Here is a 27,106-nt window from a genome sequence, read left to right on the forward strand (position 1 = left end):
TATAGGCATGACCACTTCATTTCGTCCTCTATGTATGTGCTGCCACTGATTAAATGCAAGATTCTACAAAACTACCGCACAGATCCACACAACAGAAATATCACCAGTGCAACAGTGACTAGGTTATGCTGCCCTCAGCTAGGAGTGCAAAAAAGAAGATGACAGAGCCTCCTTAAAAGTTTGCTGGAACTTTAACACATTAACTGTTAGTTAACGCTTGTTACATCTGTACATACTTTTATTCACAGGAAGGCTCTTATTTCCTGGCAGATCAAGTTCAAAAATCATATGACCACAAAATACACCACCAGACCCCTTTTTCCAGGCATATTATAGCTACAGGTGCTGTATTTCAGCTTAAGCTTTCCAACATACAGTAAATAAGAAAACCAGCTACCCACCATATAATAGCTGTGGAGAAGCTGTAAGACAAGTGACATGGGCCAACAGATTAGTCCCCCTTTACCAAAAGTACCCACGCAGATCGCCAAAGAGGTGGCCTGACTGAATTCTGCATGCCACCAGTGCAATGGTTCAGCAGTGGTCACGTGCCCTCTATGTACCAGCCAACGATAACTCTTCTCTTCCATAGGACAGGATGAACTCAAAAGCATCTGATGGGAGAGGGACCATCTCATCAAGTGGCAAGATATTTGCCAACAGGGTCAATTTGGATACTGGGATGTGTCTGCCATTAAGAAGCCTTTACACACAGCATAAATGCTTCAGAATTTCCACAGTATTTACAGTACAAGCCATTTGGAGGAGATTTGTAAAAAGTTTGTCGCATTGGGTGCAGAAACTTTCCACTTTATCTACAGCATTTTTGAAAAACGTTGGAGATCCGGGGTCCTAAATCCACAGCATGCACATTTGACCATTGCGGATTTCTAGTACATTTGGAACACCCACAGCACATACACCATGTGTAAAGTTGGCCAAAGTCTCTAGTCTAACCATGTAAGAAGTAACCTGTAAGTAAACCTATCCTTAAAGCAGATAGCTTATTAGGTATTCCCATCTTGAAGAATGTTGCAAGGCTATACAATAACATAACAGGTGGGGATCATTGTATGGGACCCTGGCCAACGTAGAGAGAACATGGGCTGATTTTTTTTCTCTTATTAGAGCCAATTCGCACAACTGTATTTCTTGCTTATTGGTGGTTTGATAAACTGTGGTGTAAAGGCAGCTTTGACCACAAGTAACTCCAAAATAGTTATTCACCACCAACGCAGTCTATTAATATGCTAATAACAGGCTGACAGGAAAGACAGACATCTGAATTGTTAAGTGGACCAAATGTTGGCCACCCACAGTCACAGGAAGGACAAGGTTATATGAAGAATCAAACAAGCTCTTAAGAGGGTAAGCCAAGTCCCAGCCTATTGCCACTGTATGGCATAACACAGGCATATTTAGCTGTAGGGTCCCCACCAACTGATACTAATCAGACAGCGTTCCCACGGCTTTATTCCAGGCAACGTTTGTGAAACGTGGATCATGTTTAGACGAGACCAGGTTACAAAGAGAAATGTGTAACCAATTGACTGGTTAAATCGGGGAGTTTCCAGCCCAATGGAAAGACAAATTCCCACGTGCATAAGGAAAAGAAAAAGGATATCATAAACCTATGGCCGCTTCCACACGGGAGATTTTCTCATAATGCAACAAATCGCATGTATGTAGAGCCCATGCTTTCCTATGGGTTCTTCCACACGAGCGATGTTTTGTAGCCCGCGACATTGCGAGACTACAAAATCAAGGCACCCTCTATTTTGTAGCCCATGTTTCCCTATGGAAATCCTACTGTCAAAGCCCTGAAATAAGCCCCAGCTGCATAACAAACAAAGAAAACCAAATACATCACCTAAGAAGCGCTGTCTGGCTCTGCCACGTCTTCAATTAACCAATCAGAGACAGCGCTTCCTGGAGATGGGGATTTTTCAATCCCTGACCAGAAGAGAAGCCTGAAGACAACTGCCAGGATCGGAGAGAAGATGCAGCGGAGCTTCTTAGGTGATGAGTTTAGTTTGTATAAAACAAAACAAAAAAAACAGCTAGCCCTGATTTTTAGGGTAGGGCTTATATTTCAAGCCCCTCCACCCACCGAAAATCCTCACACGTGGTGCTACAAAGTCACGCGACTTTGTAGCGACACAACATCATGATATAGTCGCGAGAAAACGCAGCAGTATCACACGGACCACTGATCCGATATCAGTGATTTTCTTGCGGCAATATTGCCTCGCCACTGTGGAAGTTGACTTAGTAAAAAACACTTATTGGAGAATTTCTGAAGCACAACACAGGCCATTATGCAGTCCATGGTGTACAAAGTGCATTCCGGCAATATTCTTATGGGCCAGTATCATTTATTGTGTCCCCCCACCCACTTTCCGCATATAGACTATATATACACTGGACATATACGTTTTTTAACAGTTTGGCTTAGTCCTCTTACTATATATCACCTTTTTTTGAAAGATAGATAAATCTGATCCCAGCATAGTAGATAAAGAAAAACATCCCTTTGGTCACTTTCAGTAAGGTTGGTCAAAACAGAAGGGGAAGCGCAGCACAAAAAAAAACTCCACAAACTCACACCAAACTTGGATTTCTTTCACTTGTATTAAATTGCAAGTCACAGCATTCCCTTCCATTACAATGCTTTCCTTCTTGCCAACATCCAACAACTTACAAAAACTATAGACTTCCAGCACCTTTTCTAAGGACGGTTCCTCCAGCTGTTTAAGCACTATTCCCCGTTTGCTACAGCCATACAGAAAGGGGGGGGGGGGGGGGGGGAAGCAGCTAGAATTGTTCTGTTACAACAGTGAAATAAAACCCACCCTATGAATATTGTTGGTATGGGCCATCAACCAAGAGACTATTTTTCTTCTACACAAAAATCGTAAAAGTGAAACATAAGGTAAATATAAAAAGTGTTCAAAATACAATAAAAAGCCATAACTCATTGTATAGAGGTAAGGTCACACTTGGGCTACTAGTCAGATCAGCTTCCAATTTACTTTCTAGTTTATGATTCAATAAAAAGTTGCTCTTACAATTGTAAAATGTGTCAGTTTATGGGAAATGTATCACAAGTATCAGTTTCTTCCACTAAAAGGAAAACAAACCTTCAAGCAACAAAACTAAACTTCTAGAAACTCCAATTGCAAAAGTGGTTATCCCAGCAAAAACATTTACCAGCTATCCACAGGCAGAGTGAAAAAATTATTAATTGCTGGGGTGCGGTGGCAGGGGGCGCTGTGAATTATGGTAATGGCGCACATCTAGTCTACTGGGGAAATGGAGCAGCAGTAGAGATGAGCGAGCACCAAAATGCTCGGGTGCTCGTTGTTCGGGACGAAATTATGCTCGAGGGTTCGTTTCGAGTAACGAACCCCATTGAAGTCAATGGGCGACTCGAGCATTTTTGTATATCGCCGATGCTCGCTAAGGTTTCCATTTGTGAAAATCTGGGCAATTCAAGAAAGTGATGGGAACGACACAGCAACGGATAGGGCAGGCGAGGGGCTACATGTTGGGCTGCATCTCAAGTTCCCAGGTCCCACTAGTAAGCCACAAAAGCGGCAAGAGTGCCCCCCCCCCTTGGGTTACATGCTGCCCAATCCCCCCCCCCCCCCCCGCACGACCCAGTGTCCACAGCGCACACCAAAGTGTCCCTGCGCAGCCTTCAGCTGCCCTCATGCCACACCACCCTCATATCTATTTATAAGTGCGTCTGCTATGAGGAGGAACCACAGGCACACACTGCAGAGGGTTGGCACGGCTAGGCAGCGACCCTCTTTAAAAGGGGCGGGGCGATAGCCCACAATGCTGTACAGAAGCAATGAGAAATATAATCCTGTGCCACCGCCACCGCCACCAGGAGCTGCACACGTGGGCATAGCAATGGGGAACCTATGTGCCACACACTATTCATTCTGTCAAGGTGTCTGCATGCCCCAGTCAGACCGCGTTTTTTTTATAAATAGTCACAGGCAGGTACAACTCCGCAATGGGAATTCCGTGTGCACCCACAGCATGGGTGGCTCCCTGGAACCCACCGGCTGTACATAAATATATCCCATTGCAGTGCCCATTACAGCCGAGGTAACGTCCGATTAAATGCAGGTAGGCTTCGGCCCACACTGCATGCCCCAGTCAGACTGGGGTTCTTTAGAAGTAGACACATGCAGTTACAACTCCCTGTGGACCCACAGCATGGGTGGCTCCCTGGAACCCACCAGCGGTACATAAATATATCCCATTGCAGTGCCCAGCACAGCTGATGTAACGTCAGCTTTAATGCAGGTGGGCAAAAAATTATTGGATTACACTGTAGGCGAGGGCCCCAAAAAATTGGTGTACCAACAGTACTAATGTACGTCAGAAAAATTGCCCATGCCCAACCAAGAGGGCAGGTGAAACCCATTAATCGCTTTGGTTAATGTGGCTTAATTTGTAACTAGGCCTGGAGGCAGCCCAGTTAAATTAAAAATTGGTTCAGGTGAAAGTTTCAACGCTTTAATGAGCATTGAAACATATAAAAATTGTTTACAAAAATTATATGACTGAGCCTTGTGGGCCTAAGAAAAATTGCCCGTTCGGCGTGATTACGTGAGGTTTCAGGAGGAGGAGCATGAATATTATACACAGATTGATGAAGCTAAAAGGTCCACGTTTTTGATGGCGATAGAGAACGATGCTTCCATCCGCGGGTGCAGCCTACGTATTGTTTAGGTATCGCTGCTGTCCGCTGGTGGAGAAGAGAAGTCTGGGGAAATCCAGACTTTGTTCATCTTGATGAGTGTAAGCCTGTCGGCACTGTCAGTTGACAGGCGGGTACGCTTATCTGTGATGATTCCCCCAGCCGCACTAAACACCCTCTCTGACAAGACGCTAGCCGCAGGACAAGCAAGCACCTCCAGGGCATACAGCGCGAGTTCAGGCCATGTGTCCAGCTTCGACACCCAGTAGTTGTAGGGGGCAGAGGCGTCACGGAGGACGGTCGTGCGATCGGCTACGTACTCCCTCACCATCCTTTTACAGTGCTCCCGCCAACTCAGCCTTGACTGGGGAGCGGTGACACAGTCTTGCTTGGGAGCCAGAAAGCTGTCAAAGGCCTTAGAGAGTGTTCCCCTGCCTGTGCTGTACATGCTGCCTGATATCTGCGCCTCCCCTGCTACCTGGCCCTCGGAACTGCGCCTTCTGCCACTAGCGCTGTCGGATGGGAATTTTACCATCAGTTTGTCCGCCAGGGTCCTGTGGTATCACTCTCGAACCCCTTTCCTCTTCGGGTATGAGAGTGGAAAGGTTCTCCTTATACCGTGGGTCGAGCAGTGTGTACAGCCACTAATCCGTAGTGGCCAGAATGCGTGTAACGCGAGGGTCACGAGAAAGGCATCCTAACATGAAGTCCGCCATGTGTGCCAGGGTACCTGTACGCAACACATGGCTGTCCTCACTAGGAAGATCACTTTCAGGATCCTCCTCCTCCTCCTCCTCTGGCCATACACGCTGAAAGGATGACAGGCAAGCAGCATGGGTACCCTCAGCATTGGGCCAAGCTGTCTCTTCCCCCTGCCCCTTATCCTCCTCATGCTCCTCCTCCTCAACGCACTGAGATATAGACAGGAGGGTGCTCTGACTATCCAGCGACATACTGTCTTCCCCCGGCTCTGTTTCCGAGCGCAAAGCGTCTGCCTTTATGCTTTGCAGGGAACTTCTCAAGAGGCATAGCAGAGGAATGGTGACGCTAATGTTTGCAGCATCGCCGCTCACCATCTGGGTAGACTCCTCAAAGTTTCCAAGGACCTGGCAGATGTCTGCCAACCAGGCCCACTCTTCTGTAAAGAATTGAGGAGGCTGACTCCCACTGCGCCGCCCATGTTGGAGTTGGTATTCCACTATAGCTCTACGCTGCTCATAGAGCCTGGCCAACATGTGGAGCGTAGAGTTCCACTGTGTGGGCACGTCGCACAGCAGTCGGTGCACTGGCAGATGAAACCGATGTTGCAGGGTGCGCAAAGTGGCAGCGTCCGTGTGGGACTTGCGGAAATGTGCGCAGAGCTGGCGCACCTTTCCGAGCAGGTCTGACAAGCGTGGGTAGCTTTTCAGAAAGCGGTGAACCACCAAATTAAAGACGTGGGCCAGGCATGGCACGTGCGTAAGGCTGCCGAGCTGCAGAGCCGCCACCAGGTTATGGCCGTTGTCACACACGACCATGCCCGGTTGGAGGCTCAACGGCGCAAGCCAGCGGTCGGTCTGCTCTGTCAGACCCTGCAGCAGTTCGTGGGCCGTGTGCTTCTTCTCTCCTAAGCTGAGTAGTTTCAGCACGGCCTGCTGACGCTTGCCCACTGCTGTGCTGCCACGCCACGCGACACCGACTGCTGCCGACGTGCTGCTGCTGACACATCTTGATTGCGAGACAGAGGTTGCGTAGGAGGAGGAGGAGGAGGAGGGTGGTTTAGTGGAGGAAGCATACACCGCCGCAGATACCACCACCGAGCTGGGGCCCGCAATTCTGGGGGTGGGTAGGACGTGAGCGGTCCCAGGCTCTGACTCTGTCCCAGCCTCCACTAAATTCACCCAATGTGCCGTCAGGGAGATATAGTGGCCCTGCCCGCCTGTGCTTGTCCACGTGTCCGTTGTTAAGTGGACCTTGCCAGTAACCGCGTTGGTGAGGGCGCGTACAATGTTGCGGGAGACGTGGTCGTGCAGGGCTGGGACGGCACATCGGGAAAAGTAGTGGCGACTGGGAATGGAGTAGTGCGGGGCCGCCGCCATCATACCTTTGAAAGCGTCCGTTTCCACAACCCTATACGGCAGCATCTCCAGGCTGATAAATTTTGCTATGTGCAGCGTGCGGGTGCGTGGTGGCGTACTTGCGCTTGCGCTGCAACACTTGCGCTAGCGACAGCTGGACGGTGCGCTGAGAGACATTGGTGGATGGGGCCGAGCACAGCGGAGGTGAGGGTGTGGGTGCAAGCCAGGAGACGGTAGTGCCTGTGTCCTGAGAGGGGGGTTGGATCTCAGTGGCAGGTTGGGGCACAGGGGGAGAGGCAGCGGTGCAAACCAAAGGCGGTGAACGGCCTTCGTCCCACCTTGTGGGGTGCTTGGCCATCATATGTCTGCGCATGCTGGTGGTGGTGAGGCTGGTGGTGGTGGCTCCCCGGCTGATCTTGGCGCGACAAAGGTTGCACACCACTGTTCGTCGGTCGTCTGCACTCTCAGTGAGAAACTGCCAGACCTTTGAGCACCTCGGCCTCTGCAGGGTGGCATGGCGCGAGGGGGCGCTTTGGGAAACAGTTGGTGGATTATTCGGTCTGGCCCTGCCTCTACCCCTGGCCACCGCCTCTTCCAACCTGCCCTGCTGCTGCACTTGCCTCCCCCTCTGAAGACCGGTCCTCAGTAGGCGTAGCAAACCAGGTGGGGGTCAGTCACCTCATCGTCCTGCTGCTCTTCCTCCGAATCCTCTGTGCGCTCCTCCCTCGGACTTACTGCCCTTACTACTACCTCAGTGATAGACAACTGTGTCTCATCGTCATCGTCCTCCTCACCCACTGAAAGGTCTTGAGACAGTTGCCGGAAGTCCCCAGCCTCATCCCCCGGACCCCGGGAACTTTCCAAAGGTTGGGCATCGGTCATGACAAACTCCTCCGGTGGGAGAGGAACCATTGCTGGCCATTCTGGGCAGGGGCCCGGGAACAGTTCCTGGGAGTCTGCCTGCTCCTCAGAATGTGTCATTGTAATGGAGTGAGGAGGCTGGGAAGAAGGAGGAGCAGCAGCCAGAGGATTCAGAGTTGCAGCACTGGACGGCGCAGAACCTTGGGTGGACGATAGATTGCTGGATGCACTTTCTGCCATCCACAACAGGACCTGCTCACACTGCTCATTTTCTAATAAAGGTCTACCGCGTGGACCCATTAATTGTGAGATGAATGTGGGGATGCCAGAAACGTGCCTCTCTCCTAATCCCGCAGCAGTCGGCTGCGATACACCTGGATCAGGAGCTCGGCCTGTGCCCACACCCTGACTTGGGCCTCCGCGTCCAAGTCCTCTAGGCCTACCCTTACCCCTCAGCATGGTGTATTACCAGTAGTGCAGAAACAGAACGCTGTAATTAAATGTGCCGCTTATTGGCCTGTGGTTGGATGCTGACTTCCCTTACGGAACGCACAGCAGAGCCAGGAAACAATTTTGTGCACGCCTGTAGTGAGACGTAGGTGCGTATGACTGTGCTAGTGGAATTCACAGCGCAGAAGCAGTCAAGTGGCCAAAGGCCAGTAGTAGGCCTTAGCATTTTTTTAAAAATAGAAGCAAAATACTTGAGCTGATACAGCAGACAGATACTGTAGGCAGCGTATAATATTATGTATACTCTTTCCCTCTGGCGGGATGACGGCGATCATGTAACAGACAGCAGATCCAGGAAACAATTTTGCGCAAGCCTGCTCTAACGCTTAGCTGCGTATTAATTAGGACTACTACCCCCAGCAGATAGATACTGTAGGCAGCGTATATTATGTATACTGTTTCCCTCTGGCGGGATGACGACGATCATGTAACAGAGACAGCAGATCCAGGAAACAATTTTGCGCAAGCCTGCTGTAACGCTTAGCTGCGTATTAATTAGGACTACTACCCCCAGCAGACACGCAGTAAACTGAAGACGGTCACAGGCAGCCCAAATATAGTATTTTTCCCCAATTTTTTGGAAAAAGCCCACTGCCTATATAGCCTGAATATCTTTCCCTGCCTCACCAGTACTGGCCCTATACTCTGTACAATGACTGCAGACTGCGGACGCAATGCTCTGCACGGCCGATATACAAAAAAAAAAAATTGTGCAACACTGCTAAAAGCAGCCTCAACAGTACTGCACACGGTCAGATGTGGCCCTAAGAAGGACCGTTGGGGTTCTTGAAGCCTAAAATCACTCCTAACACTCTCCCTATAGCAGCTCCAGCATCAGCAGCACTTTCCCTGAGCTATGTCAGAATGCATCTGTGGCGAGCCGCGGGAGGGGCTGATTTATATACTCGGCTGACACCTGATCTCGCCAGCCACTCACTGCAGGGGGGTGGTATAGGGCTTGAACGTCGCAGGGGGGAATTGTAATGCCTTTCCTGTCTTTCTATTGGTCAGAAAAGCGCGCTAATCACCTCTAGTAACGAGCATCTCGAACACGCTAATACTCGAATGAGTATCAAGCTCGGACGAGTACGTTCGCTCATCTCTAAGCAGCAGTCAATGTGGGCGACCACCACTCCATTCACTTCAATGGGACTAAAGCCCCATTTATACACAAATATGATCGCTCAAAATTTGTTTAAAACATAGGATGATTGACAGTTTGTGCGATCATTTTGCATAAGCTACTCATGGACACTAATGCCCATTAGCAGCATGTAAATGAGCCTCCGTGTGCTGTATGCAGAGAACAGCAGGTGGTTTGTTAGCTGCATACAGCCCCTTTGTTCTGCCCCGGGACTGCAGCTAAAAAGATGTTATCAGCACTTCCCATGGAGAATCACAGGGTGCAGTAGCTGCTATCAGTTCTCCAGCCGAACGATGGATTTTAAATCTAACTAAAAATCATCATTCAGACGAAAAGCAAACGATAGTAGCATTTACACGCAACGATTATCGCTCAAAAGACATCGTTTGAGCCAATTTCATTTCATTCACTACTGGCATCTCAATGACATTTACATCTCTTCTCGTAGCCCCTTGGCAGCAGCAAGGCACATGACTACATATGGCTATCAGCATCTTTTACAACTTCTCGTCTGCCACATAACGGTTACAATATCCTATACAAGACCCTGGCCTCAAATGCCCCTTAGTAGCGGCGTCCTTACACACAGAACGCAATACATGTCATAGACGTCACCAATATATCCAGAGGCCGTCAGATCACAATACTGGCGGTTCCATATCTCACGTTCCATATTACTCAAGTCCGTATACCTGCTCTATGCCATGTGCCTCACTGCACCATTACACATACTTCCTCATAACCATATCATACTTTACATATCACACTACAGTCATGCAAACCCATGACTATTCTAAATTCTCCCCTTCAGTCCACAAGATCTCGTTCCCCTATATAAAAACATAGTTAAAAGTTGTGCATCTTTAATTGGATTTCACACTTCTAGCATATACTCCTAGTTCAACATCAGGGAACCCCTTCAGCAAGACAAGGCACTTTGAACTCTGATGCCTAACATTGTAGGGGAGGGACTTGTTATTTGTAATATAGTTGTACACAGCAGGCATAGTATTTACTTGCCATGTACTATGCACTTAAAGAATATGGGCGGAATATGCAACCGAAATATGCTTGCGTGATCGAGCGCTCACCTGTGAGGGAGGGGAGGGTGAAGAGAAGTAATCAAAAGACGAAAAAAAAAACCTAAGATTCCAGAGATGGGAATACTCTTATTTTAAATATCGCAAAGCAATGCGCTCACTCTGGAAATAAACACGTCCTAAATACTCCTTTCTCCAGATACAGATTCCTCTCCCCTCTGGTAGTTTACTGCTTGTTCCCAGGAAAACAGACCACCTCTTCTATGGAACAATAGGGGTCCGGCACTTGCGCACTCTTTGGCTGGGATATCAGGAGCGTGTACGTACGCACTAGCTTTTGGCTTAACTACCGTTGGGCTCTGCTATTTCTTTCCATAGACAAGGCGTTCTGTTTCCCTGGCAATGAGCAGTAAACAACCAGAGGAATCAATAGCTGCAATATCTGGAGAACGGAGCATTTTGGAAATAAACATCTTATGGGCGACTGCATCGTGTGGCAACTTTGAACACATTAAAATAGGACTCCCAAGATAGGAGTACCCCTTTAAGTCTTCATCCTTGACAATTCTGCATAGATTGAGAATGATCCTTATTTCATAATTTCAAGCTGGAATCACATTTTTAATACATTTTTTTTGAGTTTATCAGTTTTATTTTTCCCTCTTCTGGATCGGTAGAGACTTGGATGGGCAGACTGTAACCTCTAAGTGACAAGAGCTTTTCTACAGACTGTGCTGCGCCTACTGGACCATCTCCTACCTATCCTGGGAACCAGGTGAGAAGACATCACCAACACTGTTCACTGTAATCTGCTCTTAAAGGATTAACTAGTAAATCGCAAACATTGCTCCGGAGTACTTGTATCCAGTGCCATCTTAATGCATGGGCCTGATTGGCACTTGCCTGGGGGCCCTACAAGACTAGGGGCCCCAAACTAATCTATGTATGTTGACATTACAATGCATCTTGTATCATATGATAATGTTGTGTGGCGGGATATGAACTTGGCTCCAATCTGTCTATGCCATGTGTGAAGACTATAATTTTGTCACTTTTAAGTTACCCATAATTCCTCTTGCAAATTATCCCTAATTTCGGTGGTAATAAAAAAAGGATTTCCCACCAAATGGATGTGTGGATCATCTTGTGAAGTGCAATACATCTCGTCACTTTCTAGTAGCCTGGCACTATGAGCAAAGATACGTCTACAGAGCAAGAGGAAAATGGACCCTAGAGACTTAGACTTGCGGTTCTCCGGTCTAGGTTGCCAGTTATTAACTCGCTCGTCCTCCCTAGTTTTCTCAACGTTGCCCCGTGCCTGCCGCATCCCAATATAATACACATTTCCAGGCGAATAACATCTGTACTGCGCATGTGCACCGGCCAGCACATCCGCAGCACAGACGAAAGCCAACCGGACGGGTACACAGGGGTCTCCAGCCGACCCGGTCGTGTGCATGCGGCCCATTTCAGATTCACTGCTGGTTGTTGTGAAATAATGTATTGCTAGAAAAAGTGCTTGTCAGACTCGAGGCTTATGGGAAAGAGAAGAATTCTTCATGACCTCTTCTAAAGGGAACATTGTATATTTTAAAAATAACCTATTTTGAGGAAACATTAATTAAATTTAAGCAAAGATTATAATTAAAAAGGCCATTGGTATAAATCCAACACAACAGTACAGTTGAAAATATTTAAGGAACTTAACTAAAGCAAAAAGATAAATTCCCACAGAACTTTTCATTAAAATCTACAAAACATTCTACTCTGATCCTACCAGATGCCCATGGGAAGCTAGAGATGAGGCACAGTACCCTTGATACACATTGACAAGAAAAACGCACCAAAGAGGAGTTGTTGGAATTAAATGAAATATGTAAGCAACTATAATATTAGAGCTGGGCCACCTCTAGCCTGGATACAGGATGAGATACGGTCGGATGTAGGCATACCGGCTCCCTATGTAATCATGCCACACGTTTGCCCAGAGATGTTGCAACTGGGCCTCTAGATCCTGCACACTTATAGGCTGCCAAAGCTGGTGTCTTGGCTGGCCCGTAAATGCTCAATCAGCAATAAATAAGCTGACCGGGCAGCCAAGCAAGTGTGGCAACCTGTTGGAGGCATTCCTGGGAAACCCGTGCTGCCTGTGCACAAGAATTATTCAGCTAAAAATGGCTGTTAAAGGCCCTGCCTTGAGAGGTAACACACGTGGCCCCAGGATATCTTGTGCATATTGCAGAGTTATTCTCCCACGCAGGGGTTTAGCAAAAGGCTCATGGGCCTGGGTGCAAAATTTTCTCAACCCCAACTTCTCTTAGCCCCTTAATACAGATGCATAATTTGAAGCTACTGGTTCCCAATGCAAAACTTGTATATTAGGGCCCCCAACTATAATGCTTTATTCATAGTACTGGGCTCCCTATATGGAGAAGAGAGGCCTTATTGGCCCCCTAAGGCTCCTGGGCCCGGGTGCAACCGCATCCCCTATAGTTACACCAGTGCTCCCACGTATCGCTTCTAGGGGTGACCAACTGTCATATGTGATGTCTCTCTAAATCACCGCAGCAGCATTTGTGTGCAGTGTGTTGCTCTACAGCAAAAGTAGGACTCAACTGCTCACCACGAGGCCTCCATACACCAACATGACCATCGTTGGCTTTCAAACAGAATCTGAATTTGCCGCTAAAGACTATATTGTTACAGTCCATAGTAGTCCAGGTTTCTCGTTCACTATACCACTGCAAATGAAGGGGACGGTGTTTAGGTGTTAACGTCAGAACACGAATTGGACACCGAGACACCAAATTTTGTTCGGCTAAGCATCTGGAAATGGCCCAGGACAGATAGGAATCTGTGATGAAGTTGCTATCTGTTTCTGGATTGTGGACAACAGAACTGTTAGATCTTCGCGTACTTGTCGGCAGATCAAACAATCCTCTCTACTGGTGGTCTGTCTTGGCTGTCCTGTGCATGTTCACCAAGTGTGCATGCCATCATGTAACCAGCCACTGCTCCCAACATCTTCTAACAGCTTGGTTAGAACAATCTTGATGGCGGGCTATTCATCGAATCTACCATCTTACTTCTCGCATTCCAGTAATGTTGCCCCTTTCAAAGTCTGTTAACTGGGCAAAAATGTCTTCAGAGTGCATAAAGGCATGTCTAGTGGTCAACAATCTCTCATCTAGAAGGTAGACTACACAAAAGTAGCCCTGAAGGCCTTTTTATAGGGCAACGGGGAAAGCACTTTTCCAGCCTCTGGTGGCGAGACGCAGGGACTAATCGGACCAAAACTGCAATCATATATATATAAAATCTCAATCTCAACAGTCCTTTCATTGGAATTGCACCGCGCATGGTCTCATGTAGTGGAAAAGAATTTTATAAATCCTACATAAAAAAAGTTTATTTAGATTTTAAATGCATTGAAGCGGTCAGCGGACAAATAACCTTCCTCTGTCCTGTGGAAGAATCAATCATTTGATACTGATAAGAAAGTACATTCCCAGAGAGCCAACCAGGGTCATAAGTTTTATTGCTCCCTGTCAAAAATGCTGCCAGCCAGACAAAGCATGCCCCAGTACCCTCCAAGATGAGGAGTTCTAGTCTTGATCTCTGCAAGAGAAAAGTACTGGCCACAAGATAAATGACCTGGCGGGTCTAGGAAGAACTTGTGTGCGACATTACTCATTCTCCTTTTACAGAGGAGATGTTTAGAAGAAGAAACTAAAAAGAAAGCAGTTAAGGAATCCCAGCATTTCACAGAAAGCAACGAATGGCATGGAGTGCCGATCACATTACAAGTCTATTCATAGACATTCCTTCAAGATGTAGAAGCCCTACCAGCAAGCCATGTGCTGCCAGATACATTCTCATAATCTCCACCCACATCATTACCTCGAATTTTAGATACCAATTTTGTGGCACAAAATTACAGATTGGGGTTCAATTATTTCTACCACTTCAGAGACTGGACCCGCAGGAATAAACCAATCCTATGAGGACAAGAATTTCAAAGAAGTTAAAAACCTTCAGCAGAAATTGTGGGATACTAAAAATAGGAATCTATAAAGTACCTAATATAGTTATATTAGCTGGGCGAGTTCATAAAACGATGACGTTCACCAAACACAAACCTATACGCCAAAAGCAAGGGACACCAGAAACTCGGGTTGGGTTCCCATCAAGTCTGGGAATTAAGTTTGGTGGGATTGTAAGAGGGGAGAGCAATACTTTGCTCCATTCTTACCAATATTGCACCTTCTGGCGCCTCCATGCCAAGCTCTGCCCATATCTGACATTGCAGGGGATTTGGAGGAGAGCCAAGAGAGCCATGTGCCACAATCATTTGCATGGCAGTGCATTTAAGTGCACAAAGCTCCAGAAACAGCCCATGCGGTGAAGTGCTAAAGGAAGAAACTGACTTTGGACCTCAAAGTTTCACGAGTGCAATATAAAAGGATTTTCTGCTGCGCCACAGAAGTGCAGGGACTGTGATAGGGAGTGTATGGGCTGCTGGAGAGTTGCAGTAGTGTGCAGAGGAGCTGTTGCTGGAGAAGGACTTACAAGGACAGCGGAAGCCAGAACATGAAAGAAGTTTTGTGAGAGCACCATAGTACTCAGAGATTACTTTCTCTCTTTTGGTAGCAAGCTGCCAACAATTTAATGTAGGCATCTGGACTGCAATGAGAATGATGCAGTACAGGATACTATCAACTGATAACACCATGACTTACGTCACAACATATATAAACCAGTATCATTTCTGCATACCTCTTATATAGCAATCTCAACATCCCCCTCAAAAAAAATATACCATGCCACTTCCCATATAAGTCTATAAGGTACTTTTATTGACTAATCTACAGAGAACATGGCAGATTCTGAGGAAGCCTCAGCAATGTCACACTTTTACAGATAGTTTAAAATTGAGCAACCATTTAAAGAGTTCAAGTTTACACAAAAATGGTTGCTTCAAACAACATTATTGCTTGTCTGGACCCCGGAGCTGCTCGCGGGACCCGTAGACTGCAGGGGACAGAAGTTGCATGCTAGCTCATGCCCTCATGTATGACCAACAAGACACGGTGCCATAATGATACTCTACATAGAAGTGCAAACTTCACCAGTGAAGTTCTGCGTGTTGCCCCTCTTAGCGCCTTCCATGTGGCGAGCACGATGCCTAGAGTCAGTTTCAGCAATTTTGGACCTCAGATGGCTTTGTCAAACAAACATCTCGCCTTACGTTGAGTTACGACTCTTTTTACACTGAGCGATCATTCAGTTTATCGCTGGATCATGCAAAACTGCAGGCTACCTCCACATCTGTGCTGGAACCTCCGATCTGAGATTCTGTCGCAAAATACCGGAAGAGCTAGCGCCGCATGCAGTGCTTTTTCTTCCGGTAGAATGCTGCTGGGCAGTTGAGCAGAAACCAAGTGGACTTAGTTATAGTCAATTGGATCCTTCAACCAGGAGATTCCCATTTCCTACTCCCCGAACGGAGCAGAAAAACAGGATTCCCACCGTTGATGCGAAAGCAGCCTGAACAAATCATTCAGGGTGAACACGGCCAGCAACTGAATGAGGATTCGTTCACCATTCAGCTTGTGCAGGCATGAAAATCAAATGATGATCGGCCAGTGTAAGCAATCTCTCATCTATGAACAACTACTTGCTTGCTCTGAATGGAGTGCGCTCCGCCCCATTCACTGAGCAATCATCGCTTTGTTGTGAAAGCCATAGTTTGACACCAGATCCTTATCGTATTTAGAATGCGCCCTTTTTCCACAATGGATACCAATAGGAAGAGTCAAGTCGCTGCCACAGTCCTATTGGAGTGCCAAAGTTGCTGACAAGTATAACTTTCATACAACGTAGGACAAATTGTGGCACCCAACAAATTCCTATGGGTGCAACAGTTACACCACTTCAAAAAGTAACCTTTTAAGTGTTATCTAGGGTGTAGTTTGCCCCGGAGGTGCATTTTGCCCTTTTATGAGTCTTATCTGTAAATGCAGAGATCCAATTACAACTAACCTTGCAAGTTTTCTACTGCTGCAGTATAGTGAATATTTGAGAAACGTGACAATATTTAAGTGAGAATACAATATAGCCACTAAATGCTAAAGCAAATCTATTGACCCCCATTATAATATATAGGTGTATGTCCATTCACAGCACACTGGAAGCCTGTACAATCCCAGTGAACAGTCGTGACTGTGGATTCCTGTGGGTGCCATACTGGGCTGGACACAATCCTCACGGCTGCTGCGGGTCCGGTTTCAGGAAGCTCTGTCCTGTTAAACATTACTCACTTTCCTCATGTGGAGCTGTTTGGAGATGCACTCATTTCCCTCAGAGGTCTTCAACCCACAGAGAGCTGACTGGGCACAGTCATGTATACACTGGTAGCGCCAGATCAAAGGGCTAATTGGGTCATCAGGATTGTATGATCAGGGCTACATGATGAGTCACACCATGTAATACAAGTCAGCGGGTTATGTTATCACATAGGATCCCCGCCAACAGACTCGCATGAAGTCACACGGATTTATCAAGCCCTATGTGATGATTACACTGGGCACTGGAGAAATTCATAAGAGTCAGTTTAAGGCAGAAATCACACTTGCAGTTTGACGCCATAGAAAAGAAAGAATGTAACGGATAGATTGATTCATCTCTTCTGTATCCACTCCTGGCCTTGGCACTAAATATCACATGCGATTCAAGCCTAAGGCCGGTTTCAAACAGGCATAAGCATATTTACTCGCGCACTTCTGCTGCATATTTGCATGATGGGCATTGCATTTTTTTGCAAGCATATCATCGTATTTCCCTGTATTTTTTGGCACGCAAGGCATGCCTCTAATGTGTTTGAGATGCATTTTCATTATTGCATGGAATTGCGCATTTGCGTGCACCTCCCATAGACCTCTAGAATAAGCTTTTTTTCTTGGAGGCAGACATGAGAAATGCATGTGCAAAAAACTGTAAGTGTGTACAAACCAATTGATATCAAGGTGTGCAATTTTCTGCGTATGGCGCACACAAATTTTGCGTGCGCAAGTACACCGGTGTGAAGGAGCCCTTTGGCCACCTTCACATATGGCTTAAATGCTGCGGAATTACTCTAGCAATTCTGCATTTACAATACAAGTCTCTTTCACACGGAGCGGAAAACTTTCGCAACGAATTCGTAGTGCAATTTTAAAAACGGTGCAGATTCTAAATCTGCAACTGGCCTATTTATGCTGCAGATTTCAACCCCTTACGTCTCCACGGTGCAGATTTGCTGTGGAAGATCTGCAATACACATTCCGCAGTGCAAAATCTGCACCATTTGCTGCAGATTTCAGTATGTCTTTTGGTGCAGAATTTGCCCTTCATTTGAAGAGGTAGAATCAGCACAGGAAATCCGGTACCATAATCGTGAGGCTGTGGATTCATGAGCGCATGTGTATGAGCGTAGTAGTTTTTTTGCGGAATGGCGTTTTGCGCGCAAATCTGTGTAATTTTATACTTTTCCCGTATTTTGCATGTATATTGACTTAGTGCATAAAACTGCTGGAAAAAAAATTTGAGCATGCTGCAGTATTTTTTTTTTTTATTTTTTTTTTTTATTTTTTTTTTGAGTGCGGCCAAAATTCACAGGAAAATCTGCACAAGTGAATAAACTCAGTGAAGTTAAATGGTTCTATTCTCTGTGTGTTGTGGGGGGAAAAACAAAAACAAACAAAAAAAAACACAACACATACACAGCACTAAGCCCAAAATACAGGTCAATGTAGCCATTTAGCCCTAGCAATAGCTACAATGTAACCATACAGTAACCCTTGCATTGCCAGTTGAATTAGCTATGAAGAACTTTGGAGAGAAAGAAAAAGTCAAATGAATTGCATGAGTTGTAATAGAATGGCATGGCTCAGTAAGATATTCTGTCTCACTATAGCTACACCTAAAACTACAGGAAACTGGGAGTTGGGTCGTCACCAGGTAATATCAAACAGATGGGGAGAGCAGGATCCCTTCCCAGATGCAGACACAAAAGACAGGACTGCTCAGGAGTTTACAACTGCAGGAATAGAAGGTGGGCTGAGACATACAAGAGTGTGAATCTATGAAGAGGTGGAAGGGAAGGTCTATGCTTGGAATAAATGAGAGGAAGCTTGAAAAAAAAAAAGTATTGCTGGGGAGAGAAGGGAAATGAGACTATGGAAGGGAGTGTGTAAGTAACGGAACAGTCAGGGGCGGGATGAGTTACAGAGTAGCAACATAAGAACAAAAAGAAAGCCTCAAAGCACAGAAAAAGTTCTGGCCGGACTTTGAAAAATCAGTGCTAAAATGATCAAACTTCAGGTCCCAGGCGGATATATAACATTACATTCTCAGCAAAGAGTTAACAATACAAGGCTGTGGGCTCACTCTTCACACTCCTCTGCTAATAGGATATATAAAGGATGTGAAGAGTCTAACAGCACAATGACAAGAACCAATGCATGCAGCCAAGGGTTAATCTAGATCTCTGGGTGTGCTTGAGATGACAAATATTAAGATTCTGAGCTCCGATGATGGATGCTTTGTACAGCGCTGCGGAATATGTTGGTGCTATATAAATAAGAGGTAAAAGAAAAATTCACAGATATCTGGGCATTGAGGACTAGAACCAACCTCTGTTCATCCGGGAGGTAGAAATCCACCGAATAACCAAACAAACTGCCTTCTGGTCCTGAATACTCCGCCGGCTGCTCCACATCCAAATTAAATCCATGAATAGAGAGGAGGAGGCAGGCTGACAGCAAGGCACAAGTCTGGAAGCAATGCATGGCTGTCTGCTGGAGGCTTTACTTGGTTACAGGAGAAGGGACCATGTGAAGTGAGATCTGCTAGGGTGCAAGCTGACTTTGAAAAACCCAAAAAACTACTCCAATGAAGAGAGTAGCCCCTCCTAAATTAGCTGCAGGGTGTTCCCTACAGACAGAGGAGGGGCGGCTACTCCGCACTACTCCCCACCTCCTTTTTGTTCAATGAACAGATCCTGTCTCTCTTTTCTCTTGAGCTGTATGTGGATTTAATTAGGCCTCTTCTATGTGTGTTTTCTCTTCTCTCTCATTTTGCATCTTAATAACCCAAAGGTCCCACAGGCTGATGCTTAATGCAATTATCCTAAACCGCTTTGTTTCTGCTAAGCTGTTAATTAAATCATACGTGTGACTGCAGAGAAAGGTAAACTGATTTTACATCAAAGTCACGTGGAGGTCCAAGTTAAAAAAAAAAAAAAAACCTAATGGAAGCTAATGGAAAAAGGGAGAATGATGTCGTTTCCTAATGACGGTGGAACTACTGTACAAGCATGGGCTCCTGCTTTTGTTCTAATCACATCTACTAAGTAGGGTACTGATAATATCGCACCGCCCAATCGTATTCTGCCGCAAGGGAAGCAGTAAATATCTAAAAACTGCAACAGTAAAAAAATAAACAACACCGTCAAAAATCAAAAAACGCTAAAAATTTTGGATCAGTTCAAAGAAATTGCATCCTATTAAGCCACTTCCAGACAAGCGTATTTTCACACTCAGTTTGTGTTTTATGGAGCCAATGTAAAACCGCCATATGTACGTGGTCGTGTTTTTTACGGACGGTTTTTATAAAGATGCAGCATTTTTGTCTGTTTTTGCCTCTATATTTGTTTCTATTGAGCAAATATGGATCACTATTTGTACAGTAGTAAATAAAACCAATGACAGCAAATAGTGATGACAGGCAGTTGTAATGTAATCTGTAAGGCTGGGTTCACACGGGGCGGATTCCCAGGGAAAATTTTGCGGTTTGGTCGCAGCGAAAAACCGCGAGATTTCCCCCGAGAGAAGCGCTGCTTCAAAACCCGCGGCACTTAGCCGCGGATTTTGAAGCAGCCTGGCCACTTGCTCTTCCGCTGTGGCCGGCGCTCCCATAGAGGAGAGCGTGGCCGCAGCGGAAGAAGTAAAAAAATGAACATGCTGCGGCCGTTGAATCTGCGTCGCAGTGCCTGCTTCTGCCAGCTTTGCCGCGGCAGATTTGCCGTCCCATGTGGACGAGATTTCTCAGAAATCTCGTCCACATGGCTGGCTAATCCCGGGATTAGTGGCCGCAGTCGGATTTGCTGCGGTGAAATTCCGGACTGAATTTCCGCGGCAAATCTGCCCTGTGTGAACCAAGCCTAAGGCGTTTTCACATGTTCTCAACGGAGCTAGTGGTAACATCACGAGCCCCATAAAAAACAGTGAGAGAACATCACGGTCTCCTGCCACAGCTCTGACAGCCTGGCAGGGATGAAGGGAGCCCCCGCAGTGATGCGAGGCTTCTTCCATGTGAAAACGCCTCGCATCCAGGGGTTTTCAGAAAGATTGCGAGGGCGATATCATGGCCCGATATCGTCCTCACCAGTGTGCACATCACACACACACAGCTCTAGTACATGCACTTCGCACACACAGCTCTGCTACGTGCACGTAACACTCACAAAGCTTTGTTACATGCACTTCACACAGATACCCAGCTCTGCTACATGCACATCACACACACAGCTTAGTTACATGTACATCACACACACAGCTCTGCTACATGCATGTCACACGCACACAGCTCTGCTGTATGCACATCATACACACACAGCTCTATTACATACACGTCACACAAGCCGCCCTGCTACATGCACGTCACACACATACAGCTCTGCTACATGTACGTCGAACACACATAAAGCTCTGCTACATGCATGTCATACACACAGCTCTGCTATGTGCATGTCATACACACAGCTCTGCTACATGCATGTCACACATACAAAGCTCTGCTACACGAATGTCACACACACAGCTCTGCTACACACACGTCACACACACACACCTCTGGTACATGACGGTGTCACACACACACAGCTCTGCTACATGCAATCCACAAACACAGCTCTGCTACATGCATGTCACACACACAGCTCTGCTACTGCATATGTCACACACAGCTCTGCTTCATGCACGTCATACACACACACAGCTCTGCTACATGCACGTCACACACACACAGCTCTGCTATATACACATCACACACAGCTTTGTTACGGACACGTTACAGACACACAGCTCTGCTCCATGCATGTCACAAACACATCTCTATTACATGCACATCACACAAACAGCCCTACTACATGCACGTCACACACATACATCTCTGCTACATGCACGTCAAACACACATAAAGCTCTGCTACATGCACATCATACACACACACAGCTATGCTATGTGCATGTCATGCACACAGCTCTGCTACATGCATGTCACACACACACAGCTCTGCTACATACACGTCATACAAACTCAGCTCTGCTACATGCATGTCACACATACAAAGCTCTGCTACACGCACCTCACACACAGCTCTGCTACACGCATGTCACACACACAGCTCTGCTACTGCATGTGTCACACACAGCTTTGTTTCATGCACGTCACACACACAGCTCTTTTACATGCACATGTCACACACACATCTCTGGTACATGCATGTCACACTCGGAGGAGAAGGCAGTTACTCAAGATGAGCGAGGCTCGCTTGAGTAACTGAGCTTACCAAGCATGCTCGCTCATCTCTAGTGCTGTGTAATATCTAAAAATGCAGCTGAGAACGATGCAACATAGGAGCTCTATGCAATGAGACAATGTCCGACCAGCTAGTATGGAAGGAAATCCAGAATCATAGTAGGTTTCTCCAAGCTACATACAGTAGCCCATTTAACACATCCACTATAATAAAAATGGAAGGAAGAAAAGACCCTGCTTCTTAGATTTTACTATCATGCCTCCACTTACAGACGGCACGCCTGCAGAGAAATTTACTGTATTTGGAAAAAAAGGCTTGGTGACATTCGGCTTTATGCACATAGTGCCTCATTGTTCTGAGCCAAAGGGAATGAATGGAGTAATAGCTTTCAGACACTTTCTGCATGCAGAGAGAGGGACAGCCAGCTCCCCTCACTTATCAGACTGACATCACATTGATGCATGACCAAGATTGCTAGATGTTGGCCCTAGCCAAGATAACGAAGAGTGCCGATGTCAGATAGTGAAGCTTTCATAAAGTAGCTAGTAAGATAACACATTGTCAATCCCTCTGTCAATAAACTGGATGGGCAAATTACTATCCACCCCTGGGAATGGTGATATCTGGGCATTTATAAAGCTGCTATGCCCAATACACAGAAAAATATTATATCCCATAATTGCCTAGCAGCATAAAAAGAGTGGTGATGCCATCACAGTGCATTACTCTTGTGGCGACTGGCACCTGCCAAGATTTGATCCTAATTACAAAGACTATCTCTACTCAGAGCTTAGAGAGAGGAATCAGGTCAGATTCCCGGCGTTCTGTGGAAATACTTGAAATTGTCCCCTAAAATGTACATACAGACATACACAATTGTATGACTATATACAGAGTTATTTTGACCCCCAGCTAACTGCGTAGACAGCAGTTGACCGTCTGGGAGTGAGTAAGGTGACCAGACATCCCGATTTAGGTGAGACAGTCCCGCTTTGGGGATATCTGGTCACCATCAAAGTGATTACCAGATGGGGTGCCTCGGCTCATCAGCCGGTAATCACTCTTCGCCGCCGCTGCCGGATGCACACACTGACGGCAGTGACCCAATAAGGTGCTGGTAGGTTGTCTCTGGTATCTAAAGCCATGCTGACTGCAGGGCACCTTGCAGTTGTTGGAGGGTGCATGGGGGAGGTTTCATAGAGCGGACATGACGATCGAGGTGGTCCCACGGATGCTTATTTGGGCTCAAGTCTGAGGAATTAGGGGGACAGAGAAGTTCTTGGAAGTCCTGGTTGTGATCTTCCAACCAATGTTAGACATTTCTAGCCATACCAAGTAGAAATCGTGTAGGGTGTCAGCAGCACAATCTTCACATCTGAACTCAGCAGAGCAACAGTAGATGCACAGTCACATAAAAGGGACTTGATCCAAAAACCACGTATATAGAGAAGACGTGACAGCATCAACGGTGCAAATAATCTCGTTTCATTTCTCGCAGATGAAAAAATACGACGTTTCGACTCCATGAGTCTTTGTCAAGTATGACTCTATAAGTCTCTATAGAAATTTCTAGCCATGTGACGTGTTGCATTGTCTTGCTGGAAGATCCCATTTGCATCGGGGAATATAAACAGTATATATGGGTGCACATGATTTGCAAGGGTTGATTCATAACCAAATGCGCTCAGAGTGCCTTCCACATGGATGATCGGCCCAGAGAATGCCACCCAAAATCCCCCAGACCATATTGCTGCCACCAGCTTGTGTTCTTCCCACATTGGTTGCAAGGTGTTTGTTCCCTGATGTGACAACCCAACATCCATCCGTTTGATGAAAAAGAAAACATGGCGCATCAGAGAAGACAACCCTTTACCAATCAGTGGTAGTCCAATTCAGATACTGGTGTGTAAATTGAAGCCTTTTCTTCCAATGCCCCTTTATTAGCATACGGTAAGTACAGTGACCATCCATCTGCTTCGGAGCCCCATACGCAGTAGGTTCACTGAACTGTTGTTTTAGACACGTCTAATAACCCCTGGTTCATTTTCATGGTTAGTTGCTCCACTGTAGCAAATCGATCGACCCTTATGCACCTTCATAGCCGACACTCACTTCTCACATCAACGGAACGCGGTGCTTCGCAGTTTTCACGTGGGTTATTTGCAATGGTTCCATTTGTCCATTCACGATACACTTTCACCACAGCAGCATGCAAGCTGTTCAGGATTGCAATGAAACGTAACACCTCATTATAGATAACACAGGAGCCACCATTCACAATAATAGGTGATCATCACAGCTCACCTCCTCCCCCTCCCTCTATAGCGACCTCTGCATATATCACAGAGTATGTCCTGAACATTCTCATATAGAAGTTAATGAGTCAGATCACATGAGTCTTAAATGTAGCAATTTTATTTTCCTGAATCGCGATAGTCTCCAAATGGCAGACCATGGGTGACATGCTGATCACACAATAAATGTCATCTCTAGGGCTGCCATTTAGCCTCACTGTCAGAAACGTCTTTTACTGTGCTTATTCTTTAACTTTTTCCAGATATATGGAATCCAGACAAATTAAAGTTTAGCAGTCGATCATAATTGAACGGCGTCTTCCGCGGTGATGAGTTCTGGTTTGGGTTGCATTGCTTTAATACAGCTAAGAGCCAGCGCTGGATGTGTTTGGGTGAACATCTTGGCATCCCTACTGCAATACAACATAACCCCCCTCATTTAACTAAAGAACTGCTAGACTGTGTCCTTCCCCCCCAAGTACTTCAACCGCCTACAGGGCATCCAATTACATTGTCCTATATAGTTCCATTAATGGCTTGCACTTTAATTAAAATCACCTGGAATGTCCCAGTGAGGCGGAGGGCATGAGGAGGCTTTCTATCAAGTGAGAACGTCATAATAGCCGTCTAGCTGCTACCTTACAGTGCGTGTCTGGAGAAGAGAATGATCCCACATGAGACATAACTACATGCTCTGATTATGTAGGGATGATTCACCAGCCAGTGACTATTCGCAGACGCTCCGAGATGAATCAATCCCTCAGAATAGGACCAGGAAGCAGTATATCATGTCAAATCAGTCTAAAGAGTATTCCTCGGGAATGAAAATGTTACCAGAATATAATTAATTGTCTGTTAAATTGCTAAATCTATTTAAATCCTTAGTTAAATCTATTTTCAGAAAACATGGGTGACAATTAAAGTACAATGATTGTTTCCCAATTGTCCCAGTTTCATGACTAGGACATATACCTACCGCACTTCTCAGAAAATAAGACCTACCCCGAAAATAACCCCCTACCCTGATTTTCAGGGAAATATAAGCCCTACTTCGAAAATAAGCTCTAGCTACACTACATTTTAAAAAAAGGCAATACTTACCTAGCAGGCGCCGTCCAGGTTCCTCACGACACTCTGCGGAGTTCCGGCAGCTTGCTGGCTGTGATTGGTTCAGCAAGCGCTGTATTGATTGGCTGACCCACGGTGCTCGAGAATCAATTAGAGCCATCGCTTTCTCAAGGCGGAGTTTACGAACCCCGTTACCAGAAAGCGATCTTCTGTCGGCGACTGCAAGCAAGCTGTCAGAACTATGCAGACCAGCAGGAGGGACCCCGACCGTCCTGGTTAAGTAGCACACAGACTTTTCTACCGTGATTACTGTGGCGTGTTGACTGCCGCGGTAGTCATGGAATAATGCCCCCAATGATTTTAATGGGAGCCTCGCAGACCTGCGCTCGAACACAATTTTTGAGCACTGTCTGTTCTATTTTTTGTGTGTAGCGCAATTAATCAATGATGGAGTGTGCTAAAGCCGCCGTAGAAAGCGATTGAAATCGTAGCGCTCTATCGTTGTTATAAGACATCCCCCGAAAATAAGACCCACAGCTTCTTTTGGGGCAAAAAAAAATTATATAAGACAGGGTCTTATTTTTGGGGAAACACAGTAGTTATTCAATGTAGTGCCAGATGAATGTGTTAGAATGTAGCAACACAGGCGTATTATAGCTACATACAACCTCCGAGTTGTACAGAGCTGTAATGTGGCACTCGTAGAAAACTATGGAACCCCCTGTCCCTTCGAATTGATACAGGTGCATACTGAGGTTTTTGGCGTGCTCCATCGGATATGACATCACAGAAGTATTCTCATGTGGAATCGTTGCTTTAAAGGAGGCACCACACAGTAGCACATAGAGGGGCACATTAATTGTCTAGCAGAGAAACTGACTTTAAGTGATGGGCGAATTTTCAAAAAGTTTGGTTTGCCCGATTTACCAAACTTTTATAAAGAGTTGGGTTTGGTTTGAATTAATTCAAACTGCTTTGGAAGTTCATAAAAAACCCTAAAATTGGTGTATGACACTGTCTAAGAGCCACAAAAGCCCTGCACGACACTATTAGAGTATTATACAGTGTTTTATGGCTCTTAGACAGACTTATACACCAATATTCGCAACTAGTGTTGAGCAAACCGAACCAGTAGAACTCTGTTTCTGGGAGAACTTTGCTGACAGCTCGGTTTGGGTTCATGCTGAAACAAAGTTTTAGCAAAGTTCTACCTGAAAGAGTTCTACTGGTTCTTTTCGCTCAACAATACTCCCTTTGTGGTCCATAAAAACTGATCAGAAAGCTAATTTTATTTTTTGGAGAGCAGAAGAAAAATCATTCTGCTGAAGAGAACAGAGTTGCAGCCCATTGAAATGAAAAGTGCTCATAAGTGACCAACGGTCCATTGATTTGGAGATCTTTGGGACCCTGTTCTCGTGATCTCATAGGGTCCTAGCAGTTGCACCCCCACAAATCAGATAGTTCTCCCCTATAGGGGATACATTTGTACTGTAGGACAACCTCTTTTTAAAGGGGCATTCTCAAGATTGGCTTTTTGTCACTTATCCATAGGACAGGTGATAAAGATCTGATCCCAAGGACTGGGGTTCTATGTCCTCCTATCCTTCTTAGGCCTGTCTCATATGGACGGGTCAGATTCCGCATGTAGGAGCCCGCAGAGGAATCCGGCTCTATTCCCTGCCGGCGTCTGCGCGTACCTGTATTGTGGATGGATTATCTGTAATGCGCATGGTCTTTACGGCTCGCCGTCGGACATGTGCAGTACAGATTTTTCTTTCAATTTTGTTTTCCCGTGCCGCCACTAGCTGATGACGCAGGTACCTGCCACCTATCCT

The 27,106-nt window shown here is 46.1% G+C and overlaps 1 protein-coding gene across 1 annotated transcript in view; it reads right to left on the reverse strand.

Moving 5' to 3' along the window:
- ITGA5 (integrin subunit alpha 5) overlaps window positions 1-19,227 on the reverse strand; it is a 95,443-nt gene extending 76,216 nt beyond the window's left edge. The window contains exon 1 of the mRNA XM_066584306.1: window positions 19,003-19,227. Within this exon, the coding sequence (XP_066440403.1) occupies window positions 19,003-19,157 (155 nt within the window). The 5' untranslated portion in view covers window positions 19,158-19,227. The remainder of the gene's footprint in view (window positions 1-19,002) is intronic.
- Window positions 19,228-27,106: the final 7,879 nt, after the last annotated feature.

The sequence above is a fragment of the Eleutherodactylus coqui genome, chromosome 1 (assembly GCF_035609145.1).
Source record: "Eleutherodactylus coqui strain aEleCoq1 chromosome 1, aEleCoq1.hap1, whole genome shotgun sequence".
NCBI lineage: Eukaryota > Metazoa > Chordata > Amphibia > Anura > Eleutherodactylidae > Eleutherodactylus > Eleutherodactylus coqui.